The sequence below is a fragment of the Epinephelus lanceolatus genome, chromosome 2 (genome assembly GCF_041903045.1).
Source record: "Epinephelus lanceolatus isolate andai-2023 chromosome 2, ASM4190304v1, whole genome shotgun sequence".
In the NCBI taxonomy this organism is placed as follows: domain Eukaryota; kingdom Metazoa; phylum Chordata; class Actinopteri; order Perciformes; family Serranidae; genus Epinephelus; species Epinephelus lanceolatus.
Window position 1 is genome coordinate 45,186,080 of NC_135735.1, and position 23,076 is coordinate 45,209,155.

Here is a 23,076-nt window from a genome sequence, read left to right on the forward strand (position 1 = left end):
GTTAAAACACATCTTCCTAATTTTTAGAGGGCAAATCCAGACAAGCTAGAGAGTTTATTTAATCTGTTCCCTAACCCACGCTACATAATCTCGCAATTATATGAGACACTACAAAGTTTGTGCCTTCCCAAAATGGACAAGATAAAAGAAGAGTGGGAAAGAGAGATTGGAGCCTTGATACTTCCCAATGTGTGGGAGGAGAGTTTGGAGTACATCCATGAATGTTCCATTAACGCCCGACACTGCTTAATACAATTTAAAATCCTGCACAGACTTCATTATTCCAAGACAAAGTTGCATAAAATATTGCTTGAAGTCTCTCCTTTGTGTGAGAAATGTGAGTCTATGAAGGCTACCTTATCACATAGTTTCGCTCTTTGCCCCAAACTTCAAAACCTTTGGTATGAAATATTTCAATTTTTTTCTGTGATTTGGGGTTCCAATTAGAACCAGAGCCCATCTTAATAATTCTGGGAACATCAGATGAGTTACGGAGGCTAAATGTTGCACAGCAGCGTCTTCTGGCGTATGGTTTTATAACGGCAAAAAAACTGATCTTACTTTACTGGAAAAAGAAAGAGGTGCCCTTCTTCAAGCACTGGTTGACTGACTTGACAGACACCTTACATTTGGAGAGAATTAGATTTATTCTGAAAGATAAACTGAAGGACTTTCATAAAATTTGGCGACCTTTGGTCTCTCATCTCGAAAGAGAATCTAAATGAGACTCTAGTTTAAATGCACTCCCAGGGAGGGTTGGGTGGGTGGGGGTTGGGGGGGTGTTGTTTATTTTTGTTGTTGTTGGTTTTTGCTTGGATGATGGTTTTGTTTGCTTATAATTTGCTACTTGTCTCACTTGTCATGTTTGTCAGGGATTGTGTTTGTGGAATTATTATTATTATTTTTTTTTTAATTTTATTTTATTCTGTTTCTGTAAAAAAAAAAAAACAGGAAACGTAACTGTCGATTGTCAATTTCACTGTTTATTGACTGGTTTCCCAATAAACATATTTGAAAGAAGGAAAATTTATTACGTTTGTGGGTTTATTACATTAAATGCTACAGATTTTTATTACGTTTTTGGTTTATTATGTTTGTGGACAGTTATTACATTGGCGGGCATTACAAGGCACTTACAATTATACATACATACAAATTACAGGCAAGAATATCAGTTCTACTGGGAAAAAATAAGATGTCCAGGGTTCCCATGGTCATGGAAAACCTGGAAAAGTCATGGAATTTTAAAATGTCATTTCCAGGCCTGAAAAAGTCTTGAAATGAAGTAAAATCATCAAAAGTTTTTGAAAAGTCATGGAATTTAATTTTGTTTTTGAAGGCTATCTTACATTTAGTGATGACCTTGTGAAGCCTCATGAAGCATTTTCTTTATTTTCTGAGCCCACTAGATGGCACTCTTGGTTTCAAGAGAGAGGCTCAAAGGAGTGTTTTAAACCTTTTGTTGAACAGAAAGCGCCATCTCTCCAAAGTCTGTCCTCTGAGTGCCTCCACTTCTTGCACTTCCTTCAGAAGATACATGGTGTGCTGAGACATCTCTTTCACAAGGATGCTCTGCTCCTCCTCCAAGGGTTTCAGCAGCATTGACTGGTCAAAGACAGACCTCTTCAACCTGAGGGTGTTGCCTTTAGGTTACGGAAAGGAATGGAGTAGTGGACAAGAAATATTTATTATTATATTATACATATATTATTATAACTGAATGATGTTTATTTCTGAGACACAGATCTATGTAGGAATGGCATTGGTTTTCTTGAATGTAAACAATTAAAAAAATATATCATTACAAAGTGTCAATCTTATTTGGATGGAAAGCTTGTTAAATTGTGATGGTAAAGTGTCTCATTTGTGATTACTACGGCATGGTATTAATATCACCATAACTTTTTCTGCCCCATGATGATGGTGATGATGGTTCTGATGGTGATGAGGGATGGTTTGCCCATGGCGTAAAACAAGCCAGGACCGCCTCTGATGGTGTTGTATTGCAAGACCTTTTCACGAAGCTTCTTCTTCAGCTCTGTCATTTTCTTTCTCTTTCTTTGTCTTGCCTGGTTGCTATCTGCAAAGTTTAATGAAAATAAAAATGTGTGATGGTGTTTTTGTGGTTTTTGACGTGTAATTTAAATAACTTGTTTTGACAACAAACAGTGCTGATGATACAGATCTTGCTTCTTGTGCAAAAGGGTTACAGTGATGCTCTCAATATCAGCCCTGAGGTCTTCAGTACACCCTGGAGCATAGACTCTCTCTAAATCAGTTAAACAAAACAATTGGAGAAGAGATACAATCAGTGACAGTCTCACTTTCAAACTACAAAGGTACAGTCATTAACAGATGTATATACGAAAAGACATCAAAGTACTGTACATGTTTTACCTGTGACTGCCCAGTGGCTGACATCACACACCCACTGCTGTATGGTCTACTGATCAAGGTTGTGCTCCTTTTGGATGTTGCTAAGGTTAGTAGCTTCCACCTTTGCCCTTTCTGTGACCTTTGGAGGAGAAATAAAATAACAAAATGTCAGAACAAAAGCTCCATGCAACACCATAATGCAAGACCTTCATCAGAACAGGTGAAACATTTAATGACACCATCTGTATAGACACCCAAGCGGAGGTCTGAATAAGTGAAAAAATGTCTATATAGCTTTGAGGTTACAAGCTTTTAAAACTGCAGGCATTTGTCACAAATATGTAGTGTCACATGAGAAGACAACTTTAATTTGCCCTTACTTTGACATATCTGTGGGTCAACACTTGGTGAAGGTTGTCCCTCTTTCTTCTGTTCCAACCCATGGCTTGTTGTGTCAGCATGTTCACTCTTCCTAATTAATACAAAAATGCATCCACAAGCCAGTTAGAATTCACATCAAAAAAACTATACTAAGTGAGAAACCCAATAGACATGACTAAGCCCAATTCAACAACCCAAAAATTTGTTTAACTGGTAATGCATTATCACAGTGTTTACTGTAAGTGTAATACCAACCTGCCTTTGTCATGTATTTTGTGACAAGAGCTGCCCTGAAGAGAAAGCTGTTCACCTATATAGAAAAAATAATGTTTTGTCTCCATTGCTTAACAATATTACCAACAAATCATAGATCTTACACTGGATGGTTTAAGAGAAAACACGTACACTGACTTAACCTAGGAATTTAGGACCCCATCCTACAATATGCATGCATTTTGTGTTTCTGAAAATATGAATTGCCTATCTTTGATTTTAACTCAGACATAAATGATGTGCTTTATCCCTAACACTCACTTAAATGACAAATAAGTAATTTTAGTGTGCTGGTTTCTATTAATACTCCTTGTATACATATGGTTACAGTAATGACTTTAATAACATACCTGCTCCACTTCCTCCTCCACTGTGTTTCCTGCTCCATCCTGGTTTCTGCCACCCCATCTCACCTGCAACACGGTGTGAGAAGTGTTATATAGTATTACTTTAGAAGTTTTTATGTAACATTGTTCAATCAGGCATGACATGCACAACAATTTGCACAAGCAGCTGAAAAGCAGTTGGTGAAGGTTAACACAGAGCACATTATATTAGCCTGCCCATTATTTCCCAGTGGCTACTTTCACACCAGAATATAAGTAACTGCATGTACCTCGCATTTTGCTGCATGGGCTTTAGCATGCATGACGCTAAGAAATGGCCTCATTTCTGTCAATGGCAGAAGCTCAGGTAACCCCTCTGCTACTCTGTTCAGGTAGGGCCAGTACCTAAAAAGCAGGAGCAGCATTTTGTGAGTGTTAAGGATCCATTTTTCATTGACAGGACAACAATATCAGTATGACTAAATGACTACCATAACTGTAAAGTTGAGGCACAGGCCATTTAAACATGGTGATGGATTTGTAGCATGACAGTGAGGATTACCTGCATGTGACATCCATACAGAAGAAGGTAACATTTGCCTCATCGGATAGGCAAATATTTCTCCGCGATGATGGTTTAGTCCTCATAAGAGAAACCCATGTCTGATTAATCAGAACAAAATCTAGTGGTTAAAAATCAGTTGACCCCGCAAGGCCTGGCTCAAGCACACATCTCTGTCATCTGGGTGCCTATAACAAAACATAATACTTGGCTGCTACAAAGGATGGATAAATAACACTCCGCAATCAAAAGTGTTTAATGCTTCCAATGTGTGTTTAGTGCCTCCTGTCTTACAAAGACTAAGACTTAGACTGCTATTAAAACTCAAATAATGAGACCAGACTCAAGAGTGGAACACACACACACACACACACACACACACAGTCTCATTTCCATTACTTCAGACGACATTAAATTCAAAGTCTTCACCTTAAAATTAATGATTTACATTAAGGGGACCTGCTTTTTGCTTGTTTGTAAAAAAAAGTTTTATTACCATGTACCAAACGTTCCTTTTCGTCTGCCAGTTTTCTGTGAAAGTGACGTCGATTGCAGTCAAATCGGCCAGTCCTGTTCCAAAATTATCTCCGAGTTGTTTTTCCGACGTTCATGTGTATTTTCCCAGTCGGAAAGTCATTTTTCCGATTATTCCAACACCACTTGAATGCAACTTACTGGTCACAGAGAAGAAACGAACAAAAAATAGAGAAAGGAGTTTCCCCACAGGGTTTTTAAATTCCCAGATTAAATCGGATAACGGATAACGATTCGATTCGTTTTACATTTTTCTTTTCTTTATTATCAAATAAAAAACGGGAGACGGATCATTTTTTTTCCTTTTTCGTTTGGACATTTCAAAACAAAAAATGGATAATGGTTGGTTTTCCGTGTTTCAATTTGTTATTTCGAAACGAAAAACGAATGGCCGCGAAGTACACGGACCCATCGACATACACATAAAGTGTAAACTCTTCAAACTGTTTGTAGACCAGTCAAACCACAGTTTTTGTGTCACTCATACACACTGACTGCACATGACCCATTTCTAATGGAAGCAAATGATCATATTTTCTTTACTAATTATTTAATTATTCTCACCAGTCTCTTTGATTACTTTTTAAGTTTTACACAAGGAGGGGCCTTTCTATCAGCCTTATTCAGAGAAGTGATATGCTGCTTCATCTATTCAAAATGTTTCAGTACAGCATAATGAAATAAAGCAACAAAAATGAGCACGTGTGTTTGCAGAATGACTCTGCACAGAGAACATAAGGCAGAACGCATTGGATAACAATACCTGCTACATTCAATGCTGCACAAAGGCCTGGGCTCTCTAATTGTATAAACAGAGAGCAGATGGATCCCACTCTGAGATTGGTTTTCATTAAGCTTCTCAAGGAGCAGAGCTGCACCAAGGTCAGATTTACCGCTCAGAAAATCCTGGCTGCAGATCACTTGATACTTGTGAACAAATTTGCATCAGTGATTCTCTTCTCAGAGGGCTGTTAAAGGTCAGATCCGGCTGTAAACGTGTTTATATATGCCAGGTCTCATATGGAGCCTCCTTGAGACAGGCTACTGTTTCAGACAAAATTAAAGAACCAGATGGAGACTTCCTGTCTCGTTATAATTACAATTACTCAGATGGATAACTGCATGGGCAAAGTGAGCACGTGCTCAGGGACCTGGAGTGAAAGGGGGGCCCTGGCCTTAAGATTTCTTTTCATTGATTGGAAATAGAACTGTACTTTCATGCAGGTAAATCTGTGTGGCCTACCCCCTCTGCCAGTGACACAAAACATACGTCATTTCTGTGCTTCCTCACCACCAGCGTCAGAAACCCACATTCATCGTGTGAGAGCAAATTACTGAACCACATCCTCAGTCTTAGTCATTTTCCCAAGTGGATTTCCTGATACTGGAATATTTCTGAGCATGCACATGGCTTAACTCTCTCTAAATGTTGGGAATCAACATCCTATTTGATTAAAATGAAAAATCCAGTAGTCATCTGCACATACACAACGACAAACCAAGATGCACAAACATAAAACGGTGCAGTTTATAGGCATGTCTGACGTGAAGAACGTAGATAAATGCAGCCAGAAAACCTAAAAGAAGGTCTGATTCACCCGTTTTCCAAGAGGGGAAACCTCATTAATTTCACCCCTAATGTGGATACTAATGGCAAGAGCTTATAAACATGTTGGGTGCTCGTAACAGCAACATCATTAACACACCATGCAGTCTTAAGTACATTTATGAGTCACCCACTAAAGCTGTTATACGTCAGTGGCAGCTACCTTGGTAACAGTAACTATAAAGAAACTGATTAAGTGAAGCAATCACAGAGTTGGCCTTTCCATCAGTATGGATAATTGAGCATAGAAACAAAATGCACAGTTTGTACAAGGAATTGGCCAGCATTACCAATACAACAGAATATCGACTCACCATGTATAACAGTCCTTGATGTTGCCTGCAACTTGACATAACTCTACACATATGTGACAGTAAAAAATGACTGTGCAGTTATAATTGATAACACGCAAAAAAGGTTTGGACACTCAGCCTCCAGCCTGGTTCATAGAAAATGTTCCTAGCAAGTTAGCGTGTTAGCTCACCAGCTAGGAGTTCACCAACTAGCCCTGCAAGTAGTCACTGTGTCACCAAGCTTCTAAAGCTTAAAAAACCCAAAAGCAATGTCTCTTTCCAAAGACATGACCCAGTTACTTAAGATAATTCTCAGACCTTGTTGAGAGCAGTTTCATGCAGGAACGGCTTTCTTTCTACTGAACTACACCCGCCAACTGTATCACATTGCAGCAGGAGGCATGCATCTAGTCAAAGCAGAGTCCTACACCAAGTGTGGTACCCATGATACCCCATTTATATAATTTCATGGGTATGGGAACAGTTAAAACTGAACAAAATGCAGGTGAGAACCCATCTTAAAATTTTAGGCACCTTACACGGTTGTGATGCTATCGTGATAACAAAATATGTCCACATACATATAAACACCTGGCAAAATACTAACAACTACTTTTGTGGTGGTTTCTGCCAAAACAGGTGTCTCTGGGATCTCATTTTGCCATGATCTCTCTCTATCTCTCTCTCTCTCTCTCTTTCTCACACACACACACACACACACACCCTTACAACTGGTTGGAAATAAACACTTCATGGCCAATTATGAAGCAGTTATTGTTGTGTTTTTCTGTGGTGTGTATGTCAGGCCATGTGATATGTCAGTTCTGATGTTAATCGTGACCTAAGGTAGTGACCTTCCTCCTGCTGAAAGAAATGGCTGCCCCCCCTCTCCACGCACCCTCCCCTCCACTGCAGCCTCATAAACGCCACAGCAGCTCTGTGTGACAGTACAGCTGAAGACATACACTGGAGCTGATCTCAAAGTCTTCTGCTGCTGAAAGAGGCTGTCTTCCTGTCAGAGAACTAACTGTCATCTAGTTTGGAGCTTAGCTGTAGCTTGTGTAGAACAAACAACTTTACCGAGAAATAGTAACATTTCTACCACTGATATGGAGTCAGGCATGTATGCCAAGAGGTCTGAAGAACAGGGGCCACGCAGAGGAAGGTCTTTTGACTCTGTAAATCATGCTTATGAAGAGAAGCAGCTCAACAAAGAAGTAAGTAGCACTAATGATGCTTGTGTTCTGTGCTTATTTGAAAAGCTCCAACAGTAAGAAGAATAAGCTTTTAGTAGGGGTTTTAAGTCGGTGTTACTTTGAGGTAACCTCTTAATTGTCTAGTTGTTTGACCATCAGAGCTGATATGGCTCTGTGGGGCCCACCACTGCTGTCAAATTATTCCTGAGCCTCAACAGCAATGGCTCTTTCCAGAAATCATCATTACTAACAATAATCAACAGATCTTGTTGTGAGCAAGATCATGTAGGGACTATTTTCTTTCTAGCGGACTACACCCACCAACTGTATCACAGCATAGAAGGAAGCATGCATCTACTCATGGACAACAGGCTCTTGACAGCGCTTTGAGCACCACAAGCCGAGTGCCATAGTTTAATTACATTGAAAAAAGACAGACATCTCTATGAGCAGTATCTCCAGCCCTCTGCAATTCACACCAAAACAATATAAAGCACTACAGGTTAGAGTTCAAATATATATTTTTGATTTTGGGGCGAACTGTCCCATGAAGTCTCAGTGCATTAAATACTCTGTGCTAGCTTAGAGCATATGTGTTTTTATTTTAGGCTGCAGTAAAATCACTGGTGCATACAGTATGCATATTTTTTAAAGGTTACATTTATTTAATTTGTTGAGACCCAGGACAACAGGAGCATCTCCTCTGGAAGGTCCACCAGCTCTGAGAAAGGCACTGTAACTATCATATTCTCACTGAGAAATGAAGTTGGTGGTCTAGTCAAGGCACTTAGGCTTTTCCAGGTGGGTGTTATTTAAAATTTTTGAAAGCATGCTCTGTCATCTTCAACCTGAAATGGCTGAATCTGTTTTGTTGAAGTGATCTTCTCTGGAGGACTTTGATCATGTTTGGAAGCTTTCCCACATGTTTTGTTTATCTTATGTTATGTGCAGGAAAAACATGTCAACCTTGTTCATATTGAGTCCCGCAAGTCCAAACGAAGGAATTCAGACTTTGAGATCTTTGTGGATTGTGACAGTGACCATGAACAGCTCAAGGAGCTGACTCAGCTGCTAAGGAAGCATGCTGATATTATTGACATTACTCCATTTGAAAACTCCACTCTGTCTGATGATGGTAGGTCATAGTTTACTTTTGACTACAGTACACTGATTTATAATAAGAGAATACATCTATTCATGCTTCAAAACATATAAAGCAATAAACAATGTAAGACCTGCAAGCAAACACCAACATCAATAGAGTACACGGTTCACGTCTAATCCACAGGGCTATTTTGTAACAGTTAAATCATGATTACACACAAAGGCAGAAACTGCGTGACTAAATTCAGTCATGAGATACAGGCAGATTTCTATCTGAACTGAACCTAAATTGTATTTCAGATATTGCTGGTGTGCCCTGGTTCCCTAAGAAGATCTCTGATTTGGATCTGTGTGCAAACAGGGTTTTGATGTATGGCTCTGAATTAGATGCAGATCATCCGGTATGTAGGATGGACAAAGTTGTCATAGAGTCTGATACTTAATTTACTTTTATAAGGGAATTGTACAACAGTAAACTGTGATTGTGCTTCTTTTATTTCTTTTTTGCAGGGATTTAAAGACAACACGTATCGTAAAAGAAGAAAGTATTTTGCTGATTTGGCTATGAGCTACAAGCTGTAAGTTCAAATGTTTCTTTGACTGTGATGTGAATTGTTTCATTTTGCTTTGATGTATAAAATTGATTGAAGTTATATTACAAAATTTAACAATGAACTCCCTGAGATGCGCCATCTCATCTTGGATGGGATCATGGACAATAGCAGTAAATAAAGGCAAAAAAAGGTAAAATATCAAAAATACACTAAAGCAAACAGGGCTCTCCCAGAACCCCAAACCATATCTACTACATCTCTATTATGTGCATCATCTGCACAAAACTGACAATAAGTATAATAAATGAGCAAGTGGCAGAACAATTAAAAGTATTTCAGTAGTAGGCCTACAGAGAAATGTAACCTATAAACAATGAATGGTTGAGAAAAAAAGGATGATAAAGCATAAAGATTAAAGATATGGGTAAATAAGCAAATGAGTCCTAAAGTCAGGATAATGAGTAGTGTTTTTTTGTGATTTTTGAATGTATTTGAAAGCCTGATGGTGCTTTTCAGTTAGAGGCTTGTCCCCCAATTTCTTTATGAATCACACACAACAAAGAAACAGACTTGAGAGTGTCTGCGTATGATAAGCAAAATGGAATATTAATTTTTTTAACTAACTTTTTAACTTTGACATAAATGCATTTAAAAACAAAAAGCAAATCATGAAAACTTTTATTTTTATTTTTTAAATATATTTATATATTATGTAATAAATGTGTGTGGCACAAGTTGATAATTCTTCCTGAGTCGCATAGACTCAGTGGCCTCTCTGGTTCCAGTAAACACGGTGTTTCTGAAATGTTATTCATTGTCCATTTTTGGATGAGAGTGCCAGTGCACATTTCATCAACCAGGTCTACCACTGTCTGACATTTCTGGAAGTAGGGAATTGGCTCCCATCCAACATTGAATCAGTACTTAAGGAGAAGGTACGTAGTCTTAGCCTGCTACGGGGACCAGAACCCGAAGCTGCGGCTGAAGTGGACTAAGTGTTATTGCAGTTCCAACAACTCCAACAGAGTGATACATCTTAGCTCTAGCTCATCATGTGATGTCATTTTCCAGATTTGCATTCAGCCAGTTAAACTTCAAGTATATAGTTATATAGTTTATTCTTGTCATTTTGAATCAGTATCTTCTGTGTTTGGATCAAAAAGTTTGTGAAAAAGTTGTGCCACACACATTTGTTACAGTTTATTGCAATGAAGAAGATCCAGAGACAGAGGATGATGATAGCAGAGAATCAGACAGATTAAATATGTGATTAAGAGAAGATAGATGCTACTACTCTGGACAGAGAGAGATTGGAAAAACATCTCTGTTGCTTGCCTGATATCAGGAAGAATTATCAACTTATTACACGCCTTTTCCATTTGCAGTCCTACATTGCCTCCACTCTGGTTCCCCTACAAAACTCCCTACACACTGATGTGTAGCCATGCCAACAAACTGGTTTTGCTGGGTTTTGAGAGTGAAGCTGAGCAAAGTAAAACAAGAAACAATACAAGGATGTCGGCACGGCTTGACAACACTTGACAACAGATTGACAATGGTGTTAGTCCTGCCAGTGGTCCTGACTGGCTAATCGCCCATCCTCCTGCTTTGCTCACTGGATTGATTGCTTCTTTAACTGAGAAATGGCTGTTTCATGTCATGATGCCAGACGAATCAGTCTCAGTGGAGTGGGCAGAATTTTTGGAATTGCTTTTTTATATATTACTGTAATCTATGATCGGAAATAATATCTATGACAGTTTTCACACTTGGGAGTGATGAAATGGTAGAAATATATTGAGGCGCATGTACGGCACTGAACGCATGGGGCATGAGTAGCTCCAGGAAAAGCTGCGCCCAGACAGCATAAAATAAAGAACCAAAGAATGAAGCTTCATGTAAGAGCGAAGATAAACTTGAGTCAAGTCCAATTTTACAACTGTAAAAGATTTGAGAGATCCGATGCGGCGGTTAAGTGCAAATAATCAAATCAATTATGTCTCCAAAGGCCGCCGCAGCCAGCAGAGAGAACAAAGAACATGGAGACACAAAGGACACCAATGAACAGTTGTATGATATTCAGCAAAACATTGAGAAAATACTGAAAATGCTGGTATCAGGTGAATGTAAACTGAAATCTGTTGAAAATCTTGAAAACTTTGTTGATTCTCAAGAAAATAGAATGGGAAGAAGTAACATATGAATCTTCAATTTACCAGAAGAAGAGGGTGACAATTTAATGCACTACCTGGTCAACTTCATTTTTGGAGGAATTAGGAGTGACAATCATTTCAGCAGATTTGGAATGGTGCTACAGAATTAGTGTCAAGCAGAGAAAAGCCTAATACCCACGCATGATTACCATGAAGTTCTGGAATGACCAGACCAAAGTCAACAATCTGAAGGCATGACAAAGACCAGAGGATTAGTTTTGTTCAGGAGAAAAGAACTAAACTTTTAGCTTCTGTAATAATCAAGGAAAGTATGCTGCTCCTTGTGTGTAAATGCACACAGTGTTTCTCTGAATGGGGAGTCGGACAGCAGCTTCACGTTCACATTTTACAGAATGTCATCGAAATTTTCTTCTCTAATGGTGTATCATTTCACCCACCTGCAACCCATCCATGCGTCCCTATGTGTGTGACAAGCAGAGTGTAAGTCGTTGTGAACCCGCCTATGTAAGTGTTTTACTGTCGGAATAATGCGCCCTGACGGTAAGCCAGGTTTTTCCTGGTCAGTGATGCAATTGCTTTCTGCTGCCTCAAAATAGCTAAACACCAATGATGCACCTCACCACACCTCACTTGAAAACCTACATGCCCATGGGCATATGGATGGGCGCAACTGCATTCACTATTTACACAATGTTGGTGCTTGCTCTGAAAACGACAACTGCATCTGTCTGAAACTAGCAATGACAGATGCACTGTGCTGTGCTCTGCTTTAGTTTGGGTGTAAGATAGGGCCCAAAGACACAGTATTAATTTACGACATTGCTACAATGTTTTACCCATGTTTTTATTTGATCTCTCAAAGTCATATTTTATATCGACATCAGTAAGCTCACTAACTTCTTCTGTGTCTCAGTGGTGATCCTATTGTTCGTATAGATTTCACACCAGAGGAGGTGCGTACCTGGGGAGTGGTGTTCAGGGAGCTCAACAAGTTGTACCCCAGCCATGCCTGCAAGGAGTATCTGAAGAACCTCCCTCTGCTGACCAAATACTGTAACTACAGTGAAGACAACATTCCACAGCTGGAGGATGTTTCACACTTCCTCAAGGGTAACTGTTCAAACCTAATCAACTTTTGATAATTCTGAGTGTCTCAACAAACAATACAATACATTTAGCAATTGCCATGGATGAGTGCGCAAAAAGTAACACCACCTAAATTAAGAAATCCGATACAATGACATTTTTTATGTTGTGTTTTTTTTATATTATTTCCATGGCCAAGCAAAGTTCAGTCAATATTTGTGAACATAAACTACTCTGTCTTAAAGACTGAAACAAGAGAAGTAAGTCTCAAACTTATGATGTCAGCTAGTATAAAGTCTGGAGCTGCTCCATAGACAATGCATGGGAGCCTGATTTTGTGGACCCATAGTTTGTTTTCTTTTTTTAATACCCAAATGGGCTCTATTCCATGTATGTGTGTGTGAATAAAGAACGTTCAGGCTTCATCATTCGGCCAGTAGCAGGGTACCTCTCCCCCAGAGATTTTCTGGCAGGCCTGGCCTTCAGAGTATTCCACTGCACTCAGTATGTCCGCCACAGCTCCGAGCCTTTGTATACACCTGAACCGTGAGTATATACGTACAAACACACAAGACATTGATATTTTTTAATCATGATTTTTTCAGTGAAGCACTATCTGCATTTACCCTCTCAATTTGTGTTTGATGCAGAGACACATGCCATGAACTGCTGGGTCATGTTCCTCTGCTGGCTGAGCCCAGCTTTGCCCAGTTCTCTCAAGAAATTGGTTTAGCATCACTGGGAGCGTCAGATGATGCTGTACAGAAACTGGCCACAGTGAGAAAATACACACACACACACACACACACACACACACACACTATGGCTCATTCTTACTTATAATCTCTTCCAGTTTCCAGAAAAAATATTTGTCACTATTTTGGTCACGTTCACCATTGCACAAAATGCTATCCCATAATAACACTCACTGTGGACTCACAAGCCCAAAACTCTGTTACCCCCATCTACATGTCAACACTGATAATGGAGTTTCTGAAATCTTCACCCTTGATGAAATTTTACAAAAAGTCAGTTTTCTGTAACCTCAAACGCAGTTTGCAAGTGGACAAAAGGCAAAATGTATAGAAAAACATACATTTTTCGAATACAAATGAAAGTGTGTACTAAGCTTAAAACTAAAGAGACAGATATCTTTTTTTGTCATTGACACACGATTAAAACAGCATAAAGTGCAGTTCAGACCAAAGATTGGTGACAAGATGAAACTATTTTAGAATGATGCAGAGAAAAGTTGTGCGGTGTGAACTGGCCTGTCTGAGCTCAACCCAAGCCAGCTGATGGTGTCACCTGTTTCAACAGCCTATCAGCTTGTAGATACGTCTGCTGGTCAAGTCAAAATGACCGCAGACGGCGTGTTCGCTTGCTGTAGCAGGTGCTCTGTCCCCGCCGAGCCCTCTGTTTCAGTCCTGACGGTGTGCTGGTATTGAAAGGTGGGTCGCTGCTGCTGCTCGCTGTATGTGCTTATCTGATCATCATCAATAAGCAGTATCATCTGACGCTTATTTTATGTTTTTACTGTTTCATCACTATTTCAAATGCAGATGTGGCCAGTATCTCACTATCACTATCCTCAGTCATATTTTAAGAAGCTACAAATTACTGTATATTCAGCCATGAAATGAGTCTCAAAAGCTGCAAATCAGAACTGAAGATGAGAGTTGTTGCTTAAAGATGATACACTGTGTCATCTAGTTGCATTAGTGTGAACCGGCAGATTTTTGGAACATTGCAGAACAGCATATTGAAAGTAGCTGCCTTTTTCAACTTGTCTTGCCTCGAATCTTTGGTCTGAACTGGGCTCAGCATTGTTTGGCTGCTAAAGAGCACCCATTTTATTGAAACCAGCTGTCGTGTTTACAATTTGGCAAATTTAGCACATTTATTATAAGATGCAACACTGAGTGTCATATTGGTTAACAGCTCACTTTTGATCGACAACACAGATTGCATGTCAAAGTTCACCAGAGTAGAAGTTCATTTGTGTGGATTCACTTCAGCTCAGTCACCAGAATAAAATGTTGGCTTTGTATGTTTCTGTAAACCATATCAACATTTCTAAAGAGATGTAGTTCAGATAACATGTATATTGGCTGACCGTCTCAGTAGGAGGAGGAGGGTACTGTGGATGGCTTGAGACCTAAGGGGCGAGACGGTTGCCGAGCAGGCTGTCAAGCAGCAGACCACTGTTTGACACCAGTGACATTTCCAGCCATGTGTGTAGTGACAGAACTCGGTATTTTAAGCCAAAACATGTTTTCCTAATCAAGTTGACTTTGTGCCCGAACCTAACAATATGTTAACCATCGCATTATCACAACATAATATTAAAAACTGAAACATAAAGAAATGTGAACTTTTGACATATACATATGAAACGTACAAATTGAATGTATCCGTGGTTTGCAGAAACATACAATGCCAACATTTATTCTGCCACTTGGATTGTTTACTTTGACACCACAACTAAATCTACTGATAACTTCAATCCATTGAATTTTAAATGTTGATGTGACCAGACCTTAAGGTCTTGACAGCATTAGCAATGGAAAGTGCTTTGCATTTATGATTATTTGTGACAGCGTAGCAGGTGGAATCCATAAGCCTGCCTTAAAACTATAGAACAAAAGAATAGTGAATAGAATTTAAAGTTTATTTAAAATTACATCAAAGTTACAAAGTTACAACTTGTTTTGTTCTAGTGTTATTTCTTCACAGTGGAGTTTGGTCTGTGTAAGCAGGATGGCAGGCTGAGGGCCTATGGAGCTGGACTCCTCTCCTCCATCAGTGAACTCAAGGTAACACGTGACCTGCTGTCTAGCTTTATACAGAACACTTTCAACTTTCACTCCAGTGTAAACCCCACTGTTTGTACTATATGAGTAACTGCTTATGGATCCTTTTCGGGTTTTCTTACACCACACTTTTTATATGCTTAAAAACAATAAAGATTACAACAAAGATGGTGAAAATGTGGCCATTTATGAAGGACCTGAGATTTTGGGTCATAACCTCAGCTCATCAACAGCAATAGGTTTTAAGAGGAAATCCATAGCTAGCTTTTAAAACTCTTTATCGTTTAACAGATTTTTTACTGGATAGACAACTCTACATTTTCTTCTATTCTGTGTAAGTGTAACAATTAGAGCATTCCAACTCTTTCTCATCCCCAGGGCATCAAATATGACAGCTTGGTCAGTGGCCCCAAGAGTCCAATACCGACGCACAAGACACCCTTTAATGTCTGAGACAAACTAAGCTTTGAACTTACTCCAGTGTAAACCCATCTTCAGCAACATTTGACGCTCAGAGCAACTGACATAGTATAAAGAGCAAGAAAGTCTGCACACTGTGGGGTGGAAGGGTGCTGGATGGGTCAAACAATCACAGGACTTTTACCCAAGAGACCACTGACCACTGACACAAACTGTGTCCTGTGTGAAACCAAAAGTCAACTTTGAGTTTTATTACCAATATATCTCAATCAACGTCACATGACAAAAGTGATCATATCACATATGTCACATGACATAAACTTACCCACATAAGTTAGGTAACAAACATACTTTTTTAAAAACAAAACCATGGTCTTTTTTAAAAAATTCTAACCAAATAGCTTGTTACCTTAAGAAGCTTTGGTGCAGAAACCTACATTTCCTGTAAATAGGAAAATTTATTTTAAAAGACACTGTGCTTGTAACAAGCAGAATTAACCCAAGAACTGATACACCCAAAACTGATGCTAGAGGGGTACCGATGGAGTCATTTAAAGGGTAGGACTACTGACCAAGCAGCCTCATATTTGATGAGTTGGGAGTGAGAACGTGATGAGCTGGACCGACCAGGTTAAAAAGAGCATTCTCTTAACAACATGTCTCCTTCTTCTGTTAGCATGCTTTGTCTGGCAAGGCCCACATCCTTCCATTTGACCCCGTGGTGACCTGTAATCAGGAGTGCTTAATAACTACATTCCAAGATGTTTACTTTGTCTCCGACAGTTTTGAGGAAGCCAAGAACAAAATGAGGTCAGTAGAATTCTGCTCTGTAAATGCAGGTCTTCCTTAATAATTTAGCTATAATCCATTCTCTAATCAGCTGACATAGCCCAGCACTGTATCATGTCACCAGAGTTTCACCATTTACTTTCCTTTGTAGAATTGAATAAGATGTGTCGATCCATAAAATATTTTGCTAGAAGTGGGTGGTGATCATCTTATCTAAGCATAAAGCCTAGAAGCAAGTAGAAACAGTTTGTCTGCTCCCTCCAAAACTTCAGGACTGGCTGTTGGTTGCCAAAAAACTGTTGCAACACTTTTTTTCATGAATGCTTTTAACTGATAAATAACTAAGCTTTAGAAGTGTTTGTACAATTATGCAATTACAATCTGAAGTTTGGGCAGGGCAGGCCAGGCTAATAACCTCCTGCCTTTAGCTTCATACTTAGCACATAGGCATGAGAGTGGTATCAATCTTCTCATGTCACTCTTTCAAAAGAAAGGCAAATAAACTCTAGGCCAGATTATTTCTTCACTAACAGCATCTACTGTATCACAGCAAAAGTTGTCAAAATACGTTTTAGCAGTTAGCATAGCCACACATCTGGACCTTAGCTTGGCTGTCATCATGGTTTTTCCAATTTTTCACAGTGTGGTTGCTTGGGTTAATATATTAGATTAAATTAAACTTTTAAGAATTTCAAAGGGCTTCCTTTTTTGGGAATTTACACTTAGTTATGGATCCTGGAATTGTATTTCCCTTTTTTCATTTGAGTTTTTTTTTTAATTTCTAATATTTAAACTTTGGTTGAATAATTCGATAGCTACAATGTTAGAGTGATGTGAAAGGTTGAACTGGGCTATTGGTACAAATGACTTTGCTGTGTCTGCAGGGAGTTTGCTAAGACCATTTGGCGTCCATTCACAGTCCACTACGACCCCTACACCCAGAGTGTGGATGTCCTGAAGGACACCAGCAGCATCAACAGCATGGTGAAAGACATCCGGCATGAGCTGGACATTGTAGAAGATGCCCTGAATCGACTCAACAAACACCTGAGAGTCTGAGAGGTGGTTGTTATGAGAGGAGGTTAGCTTGAGTTGATAAGGTTTGGCAGGGGATCAGTGGGTTGGATGGCCTGAGTATAAATGGCTGTGAATGTGTGAGGTTGGATGGGGATTGGGTTGGATTGGTGAGAATAGGTTTCAAGCAAACTAGGATACTGACTTGAATCTAAGATGGTGGTAAGGCTAAGCTTTAGTGAATAGATACACTTAATCATACAGTACTTACTGTATATGCCTTTCCCACTTGCTGGCCTGGCTTGACGTGGTTTGACATAGCGCTTTGGCCAACCAGGGCAGGGATTCGCATCTCTATACAACAGGGCTATCCACTTGAAGGTGTGTCTTTACCTGATGACGTGTTGTGCTTGTAAACTAACAGGTTTCTCAGTGCGCCCTCCTGATGTTATTGTGGTCAACAATTTTCTTTTACTGTATCAGAGTTTTTGTCTCAAAGAATTGACTTCAAAATATTGTTACTTGTCTATAAATCACTTCATGGTGTAGGGCCTATTTGTTTCTACACTATGAACTCTCTAGACACCTAAGGTCATCAGGAACCAGTCTGCTAAGTGTTTCTTGAATTAAAACAAAACAAAGATTCATTCACTTATAATGCTGCACATAGCTGAAATAAACTTGCGGATGATCTTAGCTGTGCCCCAGCTCTGGATACTTTTAAAAACAGGCCATAGACTTTTTTGTTTTGCTTTTAGTCGCTGATAATAATTGCACTCATGCATTTTATACTGTTTAATGTGTTTTTTATTTTCTACACTCTATACTGTTCTTTTATCCACTTTTATGTAAAGCACTCTGAATTGCCTCTGGGTATGAAATGTGCTGTATAAGTAAACTTGCCTTGTCTAACCAAAAGCAGATTTAGAGCTGCGATGATCCCAGCTGCTGCTGCTGGCATTAAAGGTGTTCATCACAACAATATGAACTTGGCAGCATTGTTGTAGTCTATATGTCGTGGCAGTGACCGCTATATCTGTGTCATGCTTCAGGATCTTACTGACTTTTTTTTGTCTGACACATGGCCAGAGACTAGTTTATGTTGGGCTGCAGTAAAAGCTTAGAAATGTGAGAGTGCATAATCATGTGATTCGTTTCTCTTGTCATATATATGACCATTACAATGTAAGAAATGTGGAGTAATAATGTCTTGTAATAATGGGAAAATAACGTAATCTATGTTAGTTTATGTGGTAGATTTTAAATTAATGTATAATAGAGTAAAAAAAAAAACTTTTTTAAAACCCATTCAGAACCCAATTATGTTTCAAACACACACACAAAAAATGAAATGATGGTGGATTTCTGCTTCTGTGAATGCAAAAAAATGTTTGATTACAATACTTAATTATGTGGGTTTTTTCGCATCTATTCTAATGGAGAAAGAATCAACACAGAAATCACCCAACAGGAAACAGACAATAACAGGACATTAAATGGTCTAAACATACCTTTTTTCAAAAAAAACAAAATATTTTTTTATTTTTCATGAATGGTTAACTCACTGAATAAAATGATACTTTAAAACACACTGCATATATATATATATTGCATTGTATTTGTCATATCAACTCAAAATATCCTTAATTTCTGAAGTACCTCCAGAAAACAGCATGTTGAAAACCCCCTGAGATTAATATTCTGTGGACATAATCAATAAAATGCATTATAAGCTGATTATATCATTAGAAAATCAAATCAGAACAGTATTTCTCTATATAAACAGTATTTCTTCTGTTCATTTTCTGGTAATATTCAGATCCCTCCTCCATTCCAGTGGATGAATATCTTTGAAAGAAATCCTGAGAAATCCTGTTAATCTTTCATATGATATTTTGACATGTTTCAGTAATATAACATTTCATGTTTACTTTAAACACAGTTAAATGCAAATTCTGTACTTTAATAATATGATTTTTAGACTGAAACTTGTGCTTCTACCTTGCCTCATGGTTGGCAACGATTGATAAAAAAGAGGGTGTGGCTCTTCTGCAGTCCACTTTAGATGATGTGGAGCACTGTTGTAGAAATCCCATCAAATAAGTTTGTGCATTTAGTTGGAGTCAGAGGACAGTATTTATAGATCTAGACATGCTATAAAAATCTTATAAATGGATGCGGGATCTGACAAGGTTAAATAAAAAAATCACATCAAAATCCTAACCTTGTTTTCACGGCGTAAATGCTACCAGCTCACACTGTAAAGATGGATCCTGGTATTTTCTGGTGACTGCTTCTTATTTGTTTGTTCCCTTCCTCTGTTGATAGAGCACTATGAGGTTATATTGACACCAATGGATTACAATACCTTTGTTAAATGGATATGGAACAGGCTTTAAATGGTGAATACCAATCCAATAAAAATACAGCTACACGTGGTGTCCAATCATATTGTTTTGATATACATGCATGAAACAACTTTTAAAGCTCAAGTGGAGAGAAACAGACCAAAGTTGTTGAACTGGGTTAAAACTGATGACCTTGCAGTCGCAGGGTCTAAGAGCAAGAGCAGATTACAAGCCTTTAAAAATCTCTGACTCACTGTGCAGTTATCTCACACTACAAGGCATTTTGTGTCCCAGACTGTTGAGTAGTTTATGTTCCGTCACTTCAGCCACAACAATTACTACTTAGATTATTATTACTTAGATTATTTCACCTAGAGAAACTGAGGAATGGATGAATTATCGGGATATTACCAGAAAATCACATGAGAGGTGTCACAATGTGGCCTCCTGTGGGACACTACAAAATAAGTAACAAACGCAAAATGCCAGCAAAAATTATTCAATATAAAGATCAACTGAGAGGTAAATTTTGATATGAGGTATTTTAGTCAGTGACAGCAGTAGTGTTCATGTGTAGGCTTTGTGTATGTATAATAAAGTGTAAGCCATTGTTGTGAAATCAAAAGTGAAACGGGGTTGAAGGGGCTGGCAGATGAGAGAGAAACATACTGTAAGCTGGGACATTTATATTCTTTGGAGCACCGAGAAAGATCTGGCTAGACATTACAGTCTGCTCCTTTGGCACCTTTAGGGAGATGTATTATGCTTATCCATATTTTCTTTCACATATATAATGTTACAATGTTGGATGTTCATATTAAATGTGGCCAAAGTTTCGAATAATCAGGAAAACAAAAAAGTAATTCCTGTGAGCCCAAACCTCCGGCTTCAGGCCATTCAGTTGTGACATATTTCTTTTTTTAAGATATTTTTTGGGAATTTTTAGCCTTCAATGGACAGGACAGCCAAGCGCGAAAGGGGGAGAGAGAGAGGGAGTGACACGCAGCAAAGGGCCACAGGCCGGAGTCGAACCCGGGCCGCCGCGGCAACAGCCCTGCACACGGGGCGCCCGCTCCACCACCAAGCCACCAACGCCCCAGTTGTGACATATTTCTTTATATGGTTTGCTCCAGGCACGCTGCTGCAAGTGTTTACATCAACTTGTACCATGAAGCTACATGCTAACGTCAGGTAAACATAAATCTTGGTAGCTGATGTCAAGGCCCTAACACACCAAGTTGGTCAATGTTTGGCTGTTGGTGAGCATCTGTTGTCCTAGTCTTTGTGGTGTGTTACCCCTCACTGGCCCTTGTTTGCTTTTTTTCAGCCAATTCTGCATGATGAATCGGCGTTGGTGATGGCAGAGTTGATGAAAACACTTCAGCTCAGTGCACGAGTGGAGAGACAGTAGTGACGAAAAGTACACACACAGCTTAAGTCAAGAGGGAGTGAGACAGAAACAAACTTTTTCCATAAGATATGATTATTTTTCTTTTACCATTGAGCTCTGTAGCAGAAATGCTGTGTGATCGTTTGTGTTATTGTTCAGCCAGATGGAGCTGCTGAAAATCTTGGGGTGGCACAACAAAACCAAAAGCCACAACTGAATTTCAGGTATTCTATTGTGCTGTTGTTCAGCAAATTCAAAACTATCTCCACATGAGAGTTAAGGTTCAGTATGCAATTCAAGGTCCAGGTCGTTAGATACCAATCTTGGGGTTGGTAGTCAGCCCAAAACAACAATCAAGGGCATTGGTATTTGACTAACCCAGTAATGAGACTCAACTATCTTTCTCCAGAATTACAAACTGCACCTTTAAAGAATCACATACTGATAGTGGGTTTTTTATTTTACAGTAAATGTTACTGATTAGAGATGAGGGGATAATGATGGTTGGAGCTGGAAGCCTCGACAAGATGAGAGCAAACAATAAAGCACAAAGTTTCATGAGCTGAGCCCCATCTAAAAAAACAAATCTTAACTCAGTCCGTCAGCAATGTTTTACCAAGCCCATCCAAATTATTTTGCTGGGGGGGAGGTCGAGTCACCACCGTGCCCTCTGTGCCAGCAGATGGAAACCCTGGAGCACATCCTCAGCTGCTGTTTTAAAGCCCTGGGTGAGGGACATTACTGCTGGTGCCATGAACAGGTCCTCAAGGCCATGGCTGACACTATTTGTAATGGAATCAGGCAAGCACCTCTGCCCTGTAAAGAGGACCATTATATTTGTCACTGCTGGGCACATGCTAAAATCAGCTGCCAGGACCTCCTCCTTTGGCCTGATAGCACCAGCACAAGACTGGGAGCTGAGAGCGGACCTGGGGAAACAACTGTAGTTCCCAGAAACTATTGCCAAAACAATACAAAGGGCAGGGATGATTCTGATCTCATAAGCCCCTAAGAAGATCATTTTCTTGGAACCCACTGTTCCCTAGGAGGAAGGTACTGAGAAGGCCAACAAGAGGAAGAGGGCAAAGTACGCTGAGCTAGTGGAAGAATTCTAAAGCAATGGATGGCAAGTATGGTGTTTGCCCATAAACAGATTCTACATATATATGCAGAATCTATGGATGACAGGACAAGATTTTAGTATCAGAAGTGTTCTAGTTTCTGTCTGTAGTTTGTTTGTAGTCAGACTAGTATTGACCAATCACACACTGGCTGAAATACAATCTCTGAACACATCTGGGCATTACAGGGGCCACTAGGAGAAGGGCCATCGAGATGGCCACTGAGGCAGCATAAGTTGACTGTGATGGCTGTGGATCAGGAGAGGAGAGCTGTGGGTAGGATATTGCTACTTGGACACAACCCTACTCAAGTTTAAAAATAACACATATAGGCCTCCAGTTATTTTCTGACCAGCATTTGTATCAGAATGGCCATGACCCAGTTCAGCCTGTTTGCAGTGGCCAGTGGTGTGCACAGAAAGACACTAGGTGGTGCTATAGCACCTGCCATTTGCCCTCTGGACCAAGCAAGTGCCCTTTTGAAAGTTAGTTTTTTCTTTTTACAGTGTACTGTATGTGGCCCATGTTGACACATCAATTCTCGATTAAAAGCGTGTAATAATAATTGTCCCCTAAGCCTCAGTTGCCAAGCTATAACTTGCATTTATTTGTCTTTGTTGTGAAGTAGCCTGTCTCATATACAGCGCCAAACAGCTGAGCCTAAATTAGCTGTCTGTCCACCTGCTTAACAAACTAGACCCTTGCCAAAATCAATA

At 39.4% G+C, this 23,076-nt stretch overlaps 1 protein-coding gene across 1 annotated transcript; it reads left to right on the top strand.

The window, feature by feature from the left end:
• Positions 1-7,317: 7,317 nt before the first annotated feature.
• Positions 7,318-19,920, top strand: LOC117257841 (tryptophan 5-hydroxylase 1-like). The gene is made up of 11 exons (XM_078161916.1): positions 7,318-7,568; positions 8,226-8,348; positions 8,499-8,682; positions 8,952-9,052; positions 9,162-9,229; positions 12,293-12,489; positions 12,876-13,011; positions 13,116-13,242; positions 15,186-15,281; positions 16,375-16,508; positions 17,372-19,920. The coding sequence occupies exons 1-11, from the start codon at positions 7,461-7,463 to the stop codon at positions 17,544-17,546; spliced, it is 1,449 nt and encodes a 482-aa protein (XP_078018042.1). The 5' UTR covers positions 7,318-7,460; the 3' UTR covers positions 17,547-19,920.
• The last annotated feature ends 3,156 nt before the right edge of the window (positions 19,921-23,076 follow it).